This window comes from Pteropus medius, unplaced genomic scaffold (genome assembly GCF_902729225.1).
Source record: "Pteropus medius unplaced genomic scaffold, Ma_sr-lr_union100, whole genome shotgun sequence".
Taxonomy (NCBI): domain Eukaryota; kingdom Metazoa; phylum Chordata; class Mammalia; order Chiroptera; family Pteropodidae; genus Pteropus; species Pteropus medius.
In genome coordinates, this window is record NW_024354875.1 from 16950221 (window position 1) to 16965761 (window position 15541).

General features: G+C 36.9%; 1 protein-coding gene across 3 annotated transcripts in view; it reads left to right on the top strand.

The window, feature by feature from the left end:
• The first annotated feature begins 11660 nt into the window (after positions 1-11660).
• Positions 11661-15541, top strand: part of RIF1 (replication timing regulatory factor 1) — a 54708-nt gene continuing 50827 nt past the window's right edge. For all 3 annotated transcript variants that reach the window (XM_039855660.1, XM_039855662.1, XM_039855661.1), the window contains exons 1-3: positions 11661-11822; positions 12201-12313; positions 13064-13142. In XM_039855660.1, coding sequence (XP_039711594.1) covers positions 12210-12313; positions 13064-13142 — 183 coding nt within the window. In that variant the 5' untranslated portion in view covers positions 11661-11822; positions 12201-12209. The remainder of the gene's footprint in view (positions 11823-12200; positions 12314-13063; positions 13143-15541) is intronic.

A 15541-nucleotide genomic window follows, 5' to 3' on the forward strand; every position in this document is an offset into this window, starting at 1 on the left:
CAGTTAGGGTCCAGTCAGGAAATATAAACCACACAATAACTTGAATAGATAAAGAATTATTAACTACTACAGGAGAATGGAGCAACAACAGATTGACTAGTGGAAAGTAAACATATAAAAGGTATATAAAGCAGACAGATGGAGCAGCCACGACCCCTAGGGCTGAGATAGAGAACCCTAGAAAGCGTCCTTCCAGGACTGAGATCTTGCTAGAGAATGTAAAGAGTGACTCCTGAGTGGCAGAGAAGCCACTGTAGTATGGCTCTGGTGAAACTTGCCGGAAAGCACCCTGCCAGAGAAAGATGTTCACAGAGAGATGTCTCACAGAAGACCTTTCATTACCAAAATCATCTGAAATAGGTGACAGGGGAAGCTGGGTGCTGCTGACTCTGGCATTATAGGAGTTAGGTACTGAAGATGCTGCGTGCACTGCAGGAACTTGCCGAGTAAGCAAGCACATGGAAACCAGAAAGAAAAGCCCTCTCCTGCATCTTCGTCTCTCCAGTGCCCTTTACCGGCAAAGCTTAATGTTGTACAACGTGAATAAAGGACAAATTTTAAAGGGCCCATCTTTATTTTCACAGGGCAGGCAATGAAGTATTAGAACTGAGAAGCAATAAACTGAGTACTGGAGTAATATCTATGTCCAAAAATTATCATAACGAATACAGCAATTTATTACATACCCTTAAATATTTGGAAAAATGTATATTTCCTACCCTAAACCTGTATTAGTAGAGGACTACATGATATAGGTCAATATTTTATTCCACAGAGGTACCATTTGATATGTGTAGGCATTCAGAGTACTTCCTAAATTGAAAATACTATCTGTGCTCAGAGTCTACTGGACAAATCCATTCAAACGTTATAGGTGTTAGCTATATTAACAAATTAATGAGTTATTCAGGAATAGTAAATTCAAGGATGATAAGACAAAAGGATAAAATGAAGACTGTTTAGAACTAGAAACATTTGATGTTAATTATAATAATTACAAAATGTCTTATGTTGTCATTTTTGTTGTGAAGTATATATATTTGAATAACAGTAATATGGATTTGCTTAAAATATTAAGTGGTACACTTCAAACAGCAGTCTAAGATATGCCAATTCTAAGAAAACTATGGTCCATTACAATAACATCAGGCATGAAAATTGCCTATTTTCTCTTAATTAAAAAAAAAATTTTTTTACCATGTTTCTTTTTATTCCAAAATGACCAGAATGTTCTTGGACAAGGCTGCTAAACATTCTTTCCCAAGGGTTCTTAATTACAGTTAAACGCGAAACAGTTTCTTCTTTATAAGAGTTTATTCAAGGTATATAAGACATAGCTCCTGCCCTGAAGTCTGAAAATATAAGATAGCATAGAGAATGTCACAGAGTATCATGCTGGAGGGGTGCATAGGGAAGAGTCATTGGCAAAATCCAGAAGTCTGAGTCTAGACGGTTTGTTGCATTTGAAAACTTTTCCCATGTCACTAATATATTTATACATCAGATAAGTGTACCTTATCAATAGTGTATTTGCATATTGTAGGCAGAAGTAGGAAAAATTGTTCCAGTGTATTAGTTGTTCGTTACAAAATCAGGAAGAGCAAGGTTAGAATGTAAAAATTATTAGAGTTATGATGAGTGTTTTTTTAATTTAAAAGTTATAGGTGGTCAGGTTTAAAAGTGATATAGAAGACAATGCAAATATTAGCATCTTAGCTAAAATTTTAATGCTATGGGGGAAAAGCAACATAGATAGATATAATATTTTCTCCCTTTCCTACTTCACTTTTTTGTAGCATATTACATATACTTCTCTCTTTCTTAATAATTTTATTTATGTATGTCCATCAGCTGCTGTATTATGATATATTGTACATAAAATATAAGTCATTACATTTATGTGTACAATTTGATGAGTTTTGATAAATGTATACATTAGTATAACCACTACTATAATGCAATATAGACTATTTCTATCTCCTCAAATTGTGATTTTCTGCCTCTTTGCAGTCAATCTTCTCCTGCTAGCCCTTGGAATTTGACAATAACTGAACTTTTTTCTTTCTATCACTATAGTTCTGTCTCTCTTAGAATTTAATGTAAATGAAATCATAGAGTATTTTTTTGTGACTGGCTTCTTTCATTTTGCATGATTCTTCTGAGATTAGTTCATGATGTTGCTTGTATCATTACTTTTTATTGCTGAGTAGTATTCCCTTGCATACCACAATTTATTAGTATTCACCAGTTGACGGACATGTGTTTTTTTCCCTTTTGGCTATTATGAATAAAGCTGTTATGGACATTCATGTACAAGTCTTTGCGTTGACAGATATTTTCATTTCTCTCAGGTAAATACTTGGGGCTGAGATTACAGAGTTGTATGGTAAATTTATATTTATCTTTTTTAAAATCTGTCTAATATTTTCTAAAATGTCTGACATTTTGTATTCTCATTGGCAATGAATAAATTTTCTAGCTGGTCATATCCTCATTAAAACTTGGTGTGATAAGATTTTTAAAAATTTAGCTATTCAAGAAAATATCTAGTTATATTAATTTGTATTTCCCTAGTGGTTGATTAACAATGTTGAGTATCTTTTCACGTGCTTATTTGTCATCCATATACTTTTTTCAGTGAAGTGTCAATCAAATCTTTTGCCCATTTAAAAATTTTATCATTTGTCTTTTTATTATTTAATTGTAAGAGTTCTTTGTTCTGGATACAAGGCCTTTGATGGATATATGTTTTGCAAATATTTCTATCAGACTGCTCTTTCATTCTCTTAACAGTGTTTTATTTTTTAAAGAGCAAAAGTTTTAAGTTTTGATGAAGTCTAATTTATCATTTTTTCTTTTATAGTTTGTGCTTTTGAAAGTCTTACTTAAGAAACATTTACCTACTCCCAAGTTACTAGGATTTTCTCCTATGTTTTCTTCCAAAAACTTCATAGGTTTTATTTTGCCATTTAGGTCAGTTATTGTGAGTTAATTTTCCATATGGTAGAAAGTAACTGTCAAATTTTTTTTTTCTTCTTTTGCATATAGATAATCCTATCATTCTAGCATCACTTAAAAAAAAAAAAAGTATCCTTTTCCCCATTGAATTGCATAGGCATCTTTGTGGGAATTGAACTGACCGTCCATGTATGGGTTTATTTCTGGACTCTATTACGTTCCATTGACCTATAGGTCTATCTTTATACCAATGCCACATTCTCTTGATTACTGCAGCTTTATAATAACTTTTGAATCAGAAAGTGTTTCAAGTTTCTGCTTATCTTTCAAAATTGTTTTGGTTATTCTCATTTTTACTGTTGTTGTTCCTTTGATTTGGCCACATATCCCTGTTTCTTTGTATGCCTTGTGCTCATTTGTTAAGATTTAAGTATTTGAAAGACCAATCATCTTGACTAGAGATTCTGGGGACTATTCAAACCTTTTCTGGGAATTCCTCTTCTCGAGGTTTATGGATATAATTTCCCAGTTAAAGAGGTTTGCCTCTGCTTCATCTCAGAAGACCATAATCTCCTTCTCCCCCTAGTGTCTGTCTGCATTACTGCGGTCTTTCTGATACTGTAACAAACTATGTACTGCCCCTAGTTCTCAGCTTCCCCCAACATGGCATCCAAAGTACACTCCCCTTTTTTTCCCACCAGCACTCTGAGGCAGGCAAGACAGAAATCAACCCTTTGGGCAGCCCTCTGAAAAGCCAGAACGTTAGATGCACATTCCATTTTCCCTTTCCCTCCCAAAGGAGAAGCTGGGTGTTGGGAGTTTTCTTCTGATTTCTAGTGTGGTGTAATGATGGGGAGGGTGAGGGCTAGGACAGGCAAAGGGAAAAATTTTCCTACCTGCTTCTACAGGTCTTTTCTTGGCTTTGCACTCACCTAAGGTGCTGCAGCCTCTTAACTAGTTTCTGGAGTTCTCAAAGGCAACTTGTTGTTCAGTCAGCATCTCCATGGAGGAACAGGGGCCTGGAACTTCCTATTCCACCATGTCGTTTATGTTACCATTCTTGTTTACATTTTGTAATTTTGAAAAATAGTTTAAACTTACAGAAAAGTTATAGGCTACTATAATGAACTAACAAAATATTGTTAATATTTTTGACGTATCTCTGTCTTTCATATAAATGAACATTTCTGAACCATTTGAAGTTGCAGACATCAAGTGTTTTACTCTAAATATTTCATGTGTATCCTTAAAAACAGGATCATATCTGTCCGATGATGATAACACCAATACTCATAAAAAGTAATGCTGAATTCATTGTTTACTGTAGAAAGGGATTTTTTAAATAGGACTTTTGGGATTAACATATTTTCAGAGGCATACATGAATTAATGTCATCAGTCAAAATGTGGTTAGTCAGGTGGGGCTATTGTTGATTGTTTTGCACTTGAAGGCATGTTTACTGGAATGAGTTCATACCTGGCTGCCTGACTCTCAGAAGTGATGAACTACACTGATTAGCTGGCTTTTAAAATTGTGTTCACCGAGAAGACTTGTTGATCAATTTGAACGGGTTTAAGACCAGTTCTAATCGTTACTTGTTGTCATGGCTTCTGAACAAGAAGTGTTTTTCTACGTTTGCGGAGACTCTTTTATTCTCAGTCCTCTCTTTTTGTCCTCATTCAGCCAAAGCTGCAACAGAGATCACAAGTCTAGATCTTTGCCACTATTGATTGTTCTTGACTGTGAGGTTTTCTTTGTGGAGATATGATTTTCAATTAGCACATTGATCGTTGTGAATTTATCTTGTTTTTGTCTTTGTGTTATTTGTTGAATCATTGTTAGCACAGTGGCTGTGTGGAAACATTTACTATTTTGGACAACAGACTTTAAGCAGCAATGAGACAAATAAGTAAAACTAGAAGTACCCGTAATGTTAAAAGGGAAAGGAAGATACTCCACAACCATGAACCAAGATTTCACGAGTCTGATGAATAAAACAAAGCCTATTAACTCCCTGAATCTTAATTTGTCTTTTCTTTTAGCTTAGATACAGATTGTTTTAGCTCACCTATTGTGTTATTTCCTGTACAGGACAAGTTTTAGTAATGGCACAGACTCCTTCCTTGCTGGCCAAAAAACCTTAAGATATTCTATTCTATTCCATTCCATTCCATTCCATTCCATTCCATTCCATTCCATTCCATTCCATTCCATTCCATTCTATTCTATTCCATTCTATTCTATTCTATTCTAAATTGCCTGTAGGGCTCATCCAGTGTGAAGGAACAAATTTTTTATTACCACTTGAAGTTGTGCTTCTGGATGGGATGGAGTGGGGGTGGAGGGAATATCTTTGGGAATCTTTTCCCAGAAAGGGTTTTATATTTCAGACACTTTTTCTTTAAGATTTATATTTCATTGAGAGTGTTGGAAATTATACCAATGTTATGCTGTACAGATCAATTAACCTTGGTTCTTGGTCAGCATTGAAGAGACTGATTTTCACATGAGAAAAAGACCCCAAGAGGTGCCTAAGAGATATGATCAATTTCAGTGAGGTTGTAGATATCTTGTCTCTCTGAGTGTGGTAATGAGAAACAGTTACTGCTATAGCCCAAGAATAGTTATATCCCCCTCTTCTAGCAAAACAATATTTTTCTTCATTTGTATATTATAAACGATAATTTTATAATATCTTATATATGAACTTAGAGTATATTACATTAATATAATTATTAATACATATGTCATAATCTTGTTATAATATAAATTATTATATTTTTATTATATAACATACCTTTATATCATTTTTCAAATTGGCCGTACTAGCAAAGCTTAAGAGAGCTAAATTACAGAATTAGGAAAGTGATTGTTTTTACTTACAATTTTCTTATTTTCCAACATTAAAAGTTTTATTTATCTATTTACTTATTCATTTCCAACTTTATTGGGGAGAGGTGGTGATTATTTTTAGTAAAGCTTATATGTAAGCACATTATTAATGGTTAGGGGAACATGACAGTCAAAAGTATACAATTTAAATCAGTAAAAAAAATGAATAAATAAAAGTGATTAAGAAAGATTGTGACACGGGGAAATAAAGTACAGCATAGGGAATATAATCAATATTATTATAATAACTATGTACGGTGTCAGGTGAGTGCTAGACTTATTGGAGAGCTTACCTTGTAAGTTATATAAATGTCTAATAACTATGTTATACACCTGAAAAATAATATAATATTGAATGTCAACTGTAATTGAAAATAAAAGAGCATGACCTACAAAAGAATAGTGTTCCAGTGGTCTTGAGCAGGCACATTCTACAGTGTGTAGTTATCAGCTTATTCCTAAGATCTTGAATCAGCAGTCTACTTTCAGGAATGATCGACTTGTAGAGGTTCTCTGGAGAATTTCAATTTAGAATCTCTAATAGATAGGTTGTTTCATGGAAGATTTCCAGAAGCATTCATTTGGGATTTAATGGGTGCTAGCAAGTGGCTGTTCTGGACTTGCCAGATTTTATCCTCACAGATCTTATAACCTGATTATTCCTAATGTTTATTTTCAGAATTTGGGTGTCCAGATTTCATGCATCTATGATGAAATCTTTAAACTTCTACATAGATTTATTGTTGATGTTTTTGTTTTTGTTGTTTTATACGATGTCCTTGTATAAGGGCTTTAATCAGAGAAATCTGGTTAGCATGATAATTCATTAATGTATTTCTATAGTATATGTAAAATACTTTTATAGTGATTACAGTATAGTATATCAACTCCTATAATACCTCTTCTACTGTGAGTCTGTAGTTTTATGATAACAATTATTTTAGCATGAAGACATCAGGTAATTGATATATTTGTTATTCTATTTTAAAGGATGCCTTAAAATTTCCATGTCTGTATATTCTTTTAAAAAGTGAACTATTCTATAAGCTTACCAATCATACTCGATATATGTACTTTTTTTATACTAACAATTTAATATGCCCTAGAAAGGATCATGGTTCAGTCATTTGAACAATTTGGCTTTTGGTAAGAAATTGGATTTTATAAGAGACAGAACTATTTTTTTTAAATATCAAGACTGAATTTTTAATATTTTAAATATGAAACCTATCAACAAAAAATGTAGACCTAAAATTTGGTACTGTAAATGTCAAAAGTTCTTTTCTGATCATGGACATCTTCTTGAATTACAGGAACTCGAGTAAAAGATTCTCCTTCATAGGTTTATGGAGTTTTTGGATTAAGAGTGCTTCACCAATATTGCATTTTATGAGGAAAAAAATGATGATAACTCATAATTAGTAATAAATAGATAAATAAATAATATTGAGTGGTGTCTGTTAGTAGTAGTGATTTAATATATGTGCCAACATTAGATTGAAAAACATATTATGAGATTTGAGGCTATTTTGATTTATTAGTTGAGGCCTGTAATTGATCTGAAACAAGGAGGCTTATTTATTTTGCTTCTTATTTAAAGGATAAGCTTTGTAGATATATTTTTTAATGAATTGAAATTTCTAGAGCATGGCCTAACATTTTCATGTTTGTACAAAAAGAAAGATTTATATAATTAAGGAAAAAAATCAATCTGTTATCTATGGGCTCTGCTCCAAGTTAATCTGCCTACATCTGTGGAGTCTTTAATCCATGAGAATTCTGGAACCATAGCTATTTTGGGGGGAGTAGTTTATTAAATCATACATTGTGTATGCATTCTAATATCTAGATGAAGTATAATCTGACCATGTATAAGAGCTGCAGTATATTTTGTCTAAAAGAAGATCTTACTTATTATATTTGTTGATGTTTGGGTTAGGGATCCCCAAGACCATCTCCAGTTAGAATGATTCACTAGAAGGACTCACAGAGACTCAGCATTTAGTTATATTCATGGTTCAGGAGCATAGACAATATAGAGCAAAATCAGCAAAGACAAAAACACCTGGGTATAGTCTGGGGGAAATTAGACACAAGCCTGCAAGTGTCCTCTCCCAGAAGGGTGACAGAGGATATGTTTAATTCCCCTAGCTCTGAGTTGTGACATATGTGAAATGTTGCCAATCACGGAAGCTCAAGACTTCATGCCCAGGGTTTCCATTGAGGGGTAATCACACAGCACCTCCTGCCCAAATTCTAGACTCCTGAAAGGAAAATCAAGTGTTCAGCAAAAACCATATTGTTTGTAACCATATTGTCAGTTATGTTGGGTTGGAAGCCCCCGAAATCTTAAGTTCCCAGGTGCCAGTCCAGGGCCAAACCTTACAACAGTTCCTTCCAAAGATAGCGGTTCAAGTCTTCTTTGTTGATTGTTTTCTGCACAAGGTTACAGAAGATCTCCTGGAAATCTCTAACCCAAACATCCACAAATGTAATACATAAGATCTACTTTTAGACAAAAATACACCACAGCTATTATACAGAAATTAAAGAATATTCCTCTGATAATGATCTCAAAATATCAGTTACAGTTGAGACATTAAGTTGTTAGAGATTTTAACTACTTGAGTGGTTCTATTAAACCAAAGTAAATAAAGTTTATGTCTACTCAAGCCTGTCACAATTTACTGTATATACTCAAATTTGTCTTGTCTTTTTTTCAAACAATCTGACACTGTCTATTTTTACTTTAATATCAAAATTTTTGTTTTGCTTTGCTTCTCATGAAAAGTCAATTGCCTTTCCTCTTGCTTTTCAGAAAACTTAATTTTTTAGTCTGATATAGAGGTGGAACTAATGGTAGATAAGTGATACCTATATAAACAGGAAAGCTGTTTTGTTCCCCTTGGGAAATTAAAAAAAAACTGGCAATTTAAGGGGGGCTCTTGTCTACATCGTATCACAGGATAGATTTTTGGATAGCTGTCCTGTTTTTTATATGGTATGGTACACAGTTTCTTCAATGGCCCTTCTTCTTGCCGTATTTACAAATATCCTTATATATAGATTCCCACATCTTAGAGAACAAAGACACTGGGGTATCTCATCCATAGAACCATAAGGTACACTGATTTCTAGCTTGTTTACTTTTTAAAGCTATCTGGAAATGTTAACGTACATATTAGGTATTTTCTAAACTGGCATTTTCCCATTTTTAATTAATTTTTTATTAAATCCCTTAAGTTAAGTTTGAGCCCATTTATAAAAAGAGAAGACAAGGCTTCTTTTACTTCATATACTAAATGTAACCCAGACTATTGTTTCAAAGTTTCCTAAGTGTACTTCGTATTTTTTTATGTTACAATTTTGAATCTTTGTCTTGTCTACCCTTAAAAGAAAGGCTTAATTACATTAGATCTATAGTCCAGGACAATAAGTATTTCTATTGAAATAGAAAGTATATACCAATAGAAAGATCTTTCTGATGAGATTGGTAGTGATATTAACAAACATGGTGTTTGATAATGTATAATGAAATGTGTCAACATTTGGAAAATCCACATAACTCAATGACAATATTTTTCAAATGACCAATGCACATTGATACAAAATCATACACTGGTAAAAGATCCATTTGAAATCAGGATAGACCAATGTATTTTAATACAACAGAGTATGAAAAGTTCATTAATATAATTTCAGATTCCAAATTGCAATTAGTCTTTAAGCAACTGTAACTAGAGGGCAACCAAATCTGGGGCTCATGTTGCCTGTGCCTCTCAGCCAATAGATCCACACCGGAGTTGGTATATTTAGAATAAGCGTTTATTGTCAGAGCATGTTTATTGTCAGAGCACCGGTGATCTGAGAAGACAGCAGATTAACACCTTCAAAAACTGCCTTGCCTTTTCAGTTAGGTTTAGGATATTTAAGGAAAAATCTGGACATTATCCCAGGGGCTATGTGATGGTTGGGGTGGGGGGTGCGGGCGTCTGTCGTGCTTCACAGAACTGTCCATCCGGGAATGTGGTCCTCCGTTGGCATTGGCAACCCAAGAACAAAGATGGGAGTATGGAAAGAATGCTAGATCAAGAGGACTGTGATCAGTAAGTATAATGGCATTAATCATAAGTTTCAGGGCACTTTCTATGGCAGGGAAGGTTCCAAATTCTGGGGGATAATCTCCTGTTAAACTATAAGGAAAAGGAAAGTAAAGCTGGGGATGCTGTAAGCCCTCTACTACTGGGGTCTCAACCAGCCCCTTCTTCAAAATTATCGTTTGTCAGGTTCTAAATGTATTTATTGAGTGCCAGGTACTGTGAAGTTATTGCTCAGCGGGAGCAGATATGTGGTGGTGGCTCCCGAATTTCAAAAAAAGATAACTTTGGGAGGAGTAATCAGGTTGGAAGGGTGTGGAGAAGGGTGTGGGTTGGGAAGGGGATTTGTCTAGTCTGTTATCTTTTAGCACTTTAGATCAGATTGAGAAAATACCAAAGAACAGGGAGTGGCACTGATTGAGATTGTGGTTGGAACTAATTCCCCTCAAGCTAACCTTCAACTTTGCCACTGCAGGGGTATATAACCAAACAATAATAAATCAATGAGATGTTCTTTTTAACAGATTTAAATACAAAGAGCTATGTCAGCATGGATGCGAAAGCATTTAATTCTTCATGAGGCTAGAGTAGAGGGAAGGATTTCATTAAAAGGTACAATTTTAGCTGACTCTTTTCTATCAAACTTGAAAAATTGAATCGTTCTAAACTCGAGGAATACAATAGACCTTCGAAGACGTAGAAAAGTTAGAGACCCTGACTGACAGTTCAGAATCTGGCTTTAGTGGGGGTAAGCCTGGAAATTAAGTGACCATGTGCAGGCTTCCTCATGTCATGTACGGAGTGCTTGGTTTGGCAGACACTTTGCTAGGTGCAGATAAGACAGCAAAGAGCAAAACACAGCCCTGAACTCTGGAGCTGATAATTGTACTGTGTGTAGGTAAGCAGAGGCTCAAGCCTGGAACCTGGGGCCAGAGTGGAAGGACCAGTTGGAGCTGAGGCTTAAGCTGCCTGTTCTAGAGTGGCCACAACCCCATGTGCTGCAGAGAGCGCTGAGGCCTATGAAATGGGAAGCAGCATACTATTACTAAGAGCTGACTTTCATTAAGGATTTACTGCAGTTTCTCCAAGTATGATATGAAGTCCCACCCTTTGACACCTGGGGCCTAACAGAATGTAGATCCTCGGGAGCTACCTAAATCTACTGAATCACAATGTCTAAGGCGGGGCCCAGAAATCTACAGTTTAATCATGAACATCCCCAGACCATTGTTATGTACACTTAAAACTTGAGAACCATTGGTCTCTCCTTTTACTTCGCTTCTAACTGGAATAGGTACTATTATCACCCTTATTTTACAGAGGAAATTGACGCATAGAAAACTTGCTAAGGTCACACAGAACTAGCGCTGGAATCTAGACCAATCTAGAGGCGGCTCTCAGTCTTAAACATTACAGTATACTTGTCCTCCTCTTGCGAAATTATTTGTTGCGAATACTGCAGCAAATACTGGGTTTGGAGTGTGAAAACAGTCCGGCGGCCCACTAGATGTAGTCTGGTGAACCTGGGCAACTCACTCACACTTTTGAATTTCAAGTCCCTCACTGGTTAAATTCAGGCCGAAACACCTCGGTCTGCAAGGTGTACCCTTAGTGGCGGGGCGGGGCTGAGGCGGGGGAGGGCAGCGATCGATGACTTCGGCGCGCCGCTGCCTGCTGGGTCTGCTCGAGCTTCTCCCGCCAGGCCTGCCTCCTCCCGCGCGCTGCTGGGCCCGCCCCCGCCGCCATCTTGGTCTGGGAGGGAGCGGGCTGCACGCTAGAGTAAACAGTCAGAGCCGGCAGAGTCGAGCTCTGGCTGCGTTTGGGTGCTGCGGAGCAGAGGCGAAGAGGACGCAGTTCTGATCTTCATTCGAGGGGGTAAATATCGGGGTCACAGAGCTAGGCCGCGGGGAACCCCCCGTCTGGCGCCACCTCCGCCCCCTCCCGGCGAGATACCTAGTTCTCCGAGCTTCTCCCGCCCCACGCCGGTCTCCTCCCCCTGTTGAAAGCTGCCCGGGAAAGTGGTGGCGGGAGAGGGCCTGGGCCAGAGCACAGCGTGGGCCTGGATGCGTGTTTCGGGACATAGGAGGAGGTTAGGGCCGTGGGTAGTGCGCCAGGGGCCAGGCGTGTGGACGTGATCCGTGGGGCCGAGAGGCCGCGGGCGGGCGCGCGGGTCTGGGGCCGGGAATCACGCTGGGCCGCCGCGGGGCTGTTTCCATCGATCCCTGGATTTTCTCTTCCGTTCCGTGCCTCAAGGTGGCCGATATGACGGCCCCGGGTCAGAGTCCTTTTGCGCCGCTTTTGGAGACTTTGGAAGACTCTTCCGCCTCCCATGGAGAGCAGACGGACGCGTACCTCGCTCTGACCAGGTGAGGCACTCTGGGAGTGGGGACGGGGCGTTCTGGGGGGGCCTTAGAAAGACGGTCGGGTGGGGCACGAAAAACGAGTTTGTGTATTCTAGAAGTCTGCCAGCTGTAAGGACGCCGGGGTCGCGGGCGAGTGCAGTGGGTAGAATGGGTGCGTGCTAAGTGACGCTCCTGGCTGCTGTTGCATTGCCTGAGGGATACGTTGGGAATGAGGAAGCCTTTTTTCTGTGTCGTGCAGTCGGAAGATTAAACAAAGTTTGGTTGGAAGTGGGCATGCCGGAAGAGTGGTTTTGTAGTGGGACAATGTGGCAACCCAGAATTGTTTTTTTTATAATTAACCCGAGTTTTATTTTAATGTTTCACAATACTTTTCCCCCTGCAAACCATTGAGTTTTCTTTAGTTATTGAGAAATTGCTAGGAAAGGATAACAACTGGTACAAAATAATAAAGATTTAGTAAATTTGTAACCAAAGATAGGTTTCTATTTGCTCTTCGCATATAAAGATAGGTTTCTGTTTGCTCTTCACATTTTTGTGTACACTGTGGACACAAAAATTATTCTGAGGATTTTTTTGCTTCAGATATATGTCGCGTTGTATAGCCTATATATCCTTAAGTGTCTTTTAAGCACAAGGTTAGTTCGTTTGCCAGAATTTTAATAAAAACTTTAGAAAGATCATACAGATGTTTTAGGCAGTGATACTTCTTTGTGTCTGCTGTTTGCATAAATTTATGTTCTTTCTGCTTTTAAGTCGTATTACTGGAGAAGATGGGAAAGAAGTCATTATCGAAATTGAGAAAAAACTTCCTCGGCTATACAAAGTTTTAAAGGTATGTGTCCATTTTTAAATAGCTTTTAATTTGTGGGAAAAAAAGTTTTTACCAGTTTATTCATCAAAAGAATTGGGTTATTATAGTACTGTTTGAAACTTATAGTATATCAATTACCCTACACTTTTTTTCTCACTTAATTCTCCATGTTCTTGTGAGGTTACTCTTTAATCCTCACTTTGCAAAAGAGATTGGTCTAATTTGCTTAAAGTTGCCCATGGCTATTTGAATTGAACACCTTTGCTCTTGATTTAAAAGCAGTGATCAAGATTATTTAATCTCTTTTCTCTCCTTTTGTAGGAATGTAGTTCTAAGTAAATGATTCTATAACTTTATCTTCAGTCTACTGTGTGGGTAACTCGTTTTTTAAATTTTCACTCAACCTGAGTTTTTGCTACTCTCGCTTGATTAAAAAACCGTTATTAAGATTATCTTTATTACTCGTTTATAGGAAGGTCGTATAGTTTAACCTCAAATTGAGGACTTATATTCTTGTCCTCACTTGAGTACACTGTGGCTTTGACCTTCCTTAATACTTAACTTTTAGTTTTCTTTTTAGAAAGAAGAGGTTGAACTCCATCTCCAAAGTCCTTTTGATTCTTATTTTTATGACCTGTTTTTATGCTTTTAAGCAAAAGTAATTTATCAAGGTACTCACTGTCCATTTTAGTATGATTTCTGGCTAAAGGTTGAGCCATTTGATGTACTCTCTACTCTTTGAGTAATCCAACAGTATAGTCATGCTCTGCATAACAATGTGTTTGTTGGTCAACAACTTGGACCAACAGAATATGCAAAAGTCCACTAAGATTATAATGGAGCTGAAAAATTACTATTGCCTAGTAACATCATAGCCATCATAACATTATAGCTCAGTTTGTTACTCTCGTGTTTGTGGTGAGGCTGGTGTAAACAAGCCTGCTGTGCTGCTAGTTGTGTAAAATTGTAGCAGCATTTACAGTTATATACAGTACATTAATATTTGATAATGATAAGGACTATTATTGTGTATTTACTATACTATACTTTTAGGGTGTACTCTTCCTAGTTCTTAAAAGGTTTGCTTTAAAACAGTATGTCATGTTATGCCAGCATCTTGCCCTTAACCAAGTCTCTTGATTACATCATTTCCTCTTGTGCTTTAATCTCATGTTTCATACAGTAACATGCCGGGGTTTGTAGCCTAGGAGCAGTAAGCTATACTATATAGTCTAGGTGTGTAGTAGGCTATACCATCTAGTTTTGTGTAAATATACCCTATAAAGTTCGCACAGTGATGAAATTGTCTAATGATTCATTTCTCAGAACACATCCTGCTGTTCAGCGTATTTTTATATTTGATGTGCTGAAGACATGCATCTTCATATATTTGGTACTGGCATATAGAATCAGGAACCCAATTGCATGCATTTTGAGTAAAGTTGCAGTTTGTAAATAAGAGTTTGTAGCTAAAATGCCTGAATAATTACACTTGGCACTTGGACAACACGGGAGGCATTTACCCCCTCCTCACCTCTGCAGTCAAAAATCCACGTATAACTTTTGACTCCCCCACTATTTAGAAGCATCTAGGTGGGCACTGATAGGACAGTCAACAGAAGCTTTCTGTGTGAATTATTAAGCACTGAAAGAATACGTGAATTTTCTTCAGAACTAGCTGAAATAAAATGTTTCTGTGTTACTGTTTAGAATTCTCTTAGTATTGTTTCTGTGAACCCAAAACATTTTTGAAGATGACATCACTGTTAAGGAACACTTTCAGGTAATATATATTTAATAAAAGTTGATCACAGATGCATGCTAGATGCTATCCAGGTGATATAGTCTTAAGTGTTTAAGACTGTGGTTGTCTGAACCAATTGCCTTAATATCCCTTATACCCCAGAGTTTGGTTTTACGTTTTGTTTGACTCACTATGAAAGGGACGTCCCAGGGAAGTGCCTGCTCATATAATTTGGCTACTAACGGTTATTCTTCCTGCTCAAGAGTAACAAATAGTCAAGGACTTTTTGGATATTTAATACAGAGAAATGGGATTTGAACATAAATCACTTCGGAATAGGAAATGGTGCCAGGAAAGACACAAGATTACAAGTTATATAGGATTGGGGGATATAGCAGGACTGCCTTTGACAGGTTTGAGATTTTATAGCTTTTGCATACATAATGAGTTGGGCTTTGAATTTCAGATGGACATGAATTCAAATTCTCTTATCTGTGAAGTAGGAATTTTTTTAAAGATTGGAATAATGCTTAAAGCTCCTAGCACGTTACTCAGTAATACATTCCGACCCTTTCCCTCTCTATCATAGAGGTGTCATTCTACTCTAAAGCTAGAATGTCAGCTTTTGTGTTTGAGTGTTTTGCTTACTCTTTGTGGAAGGTCTTTGCTCCTGTTA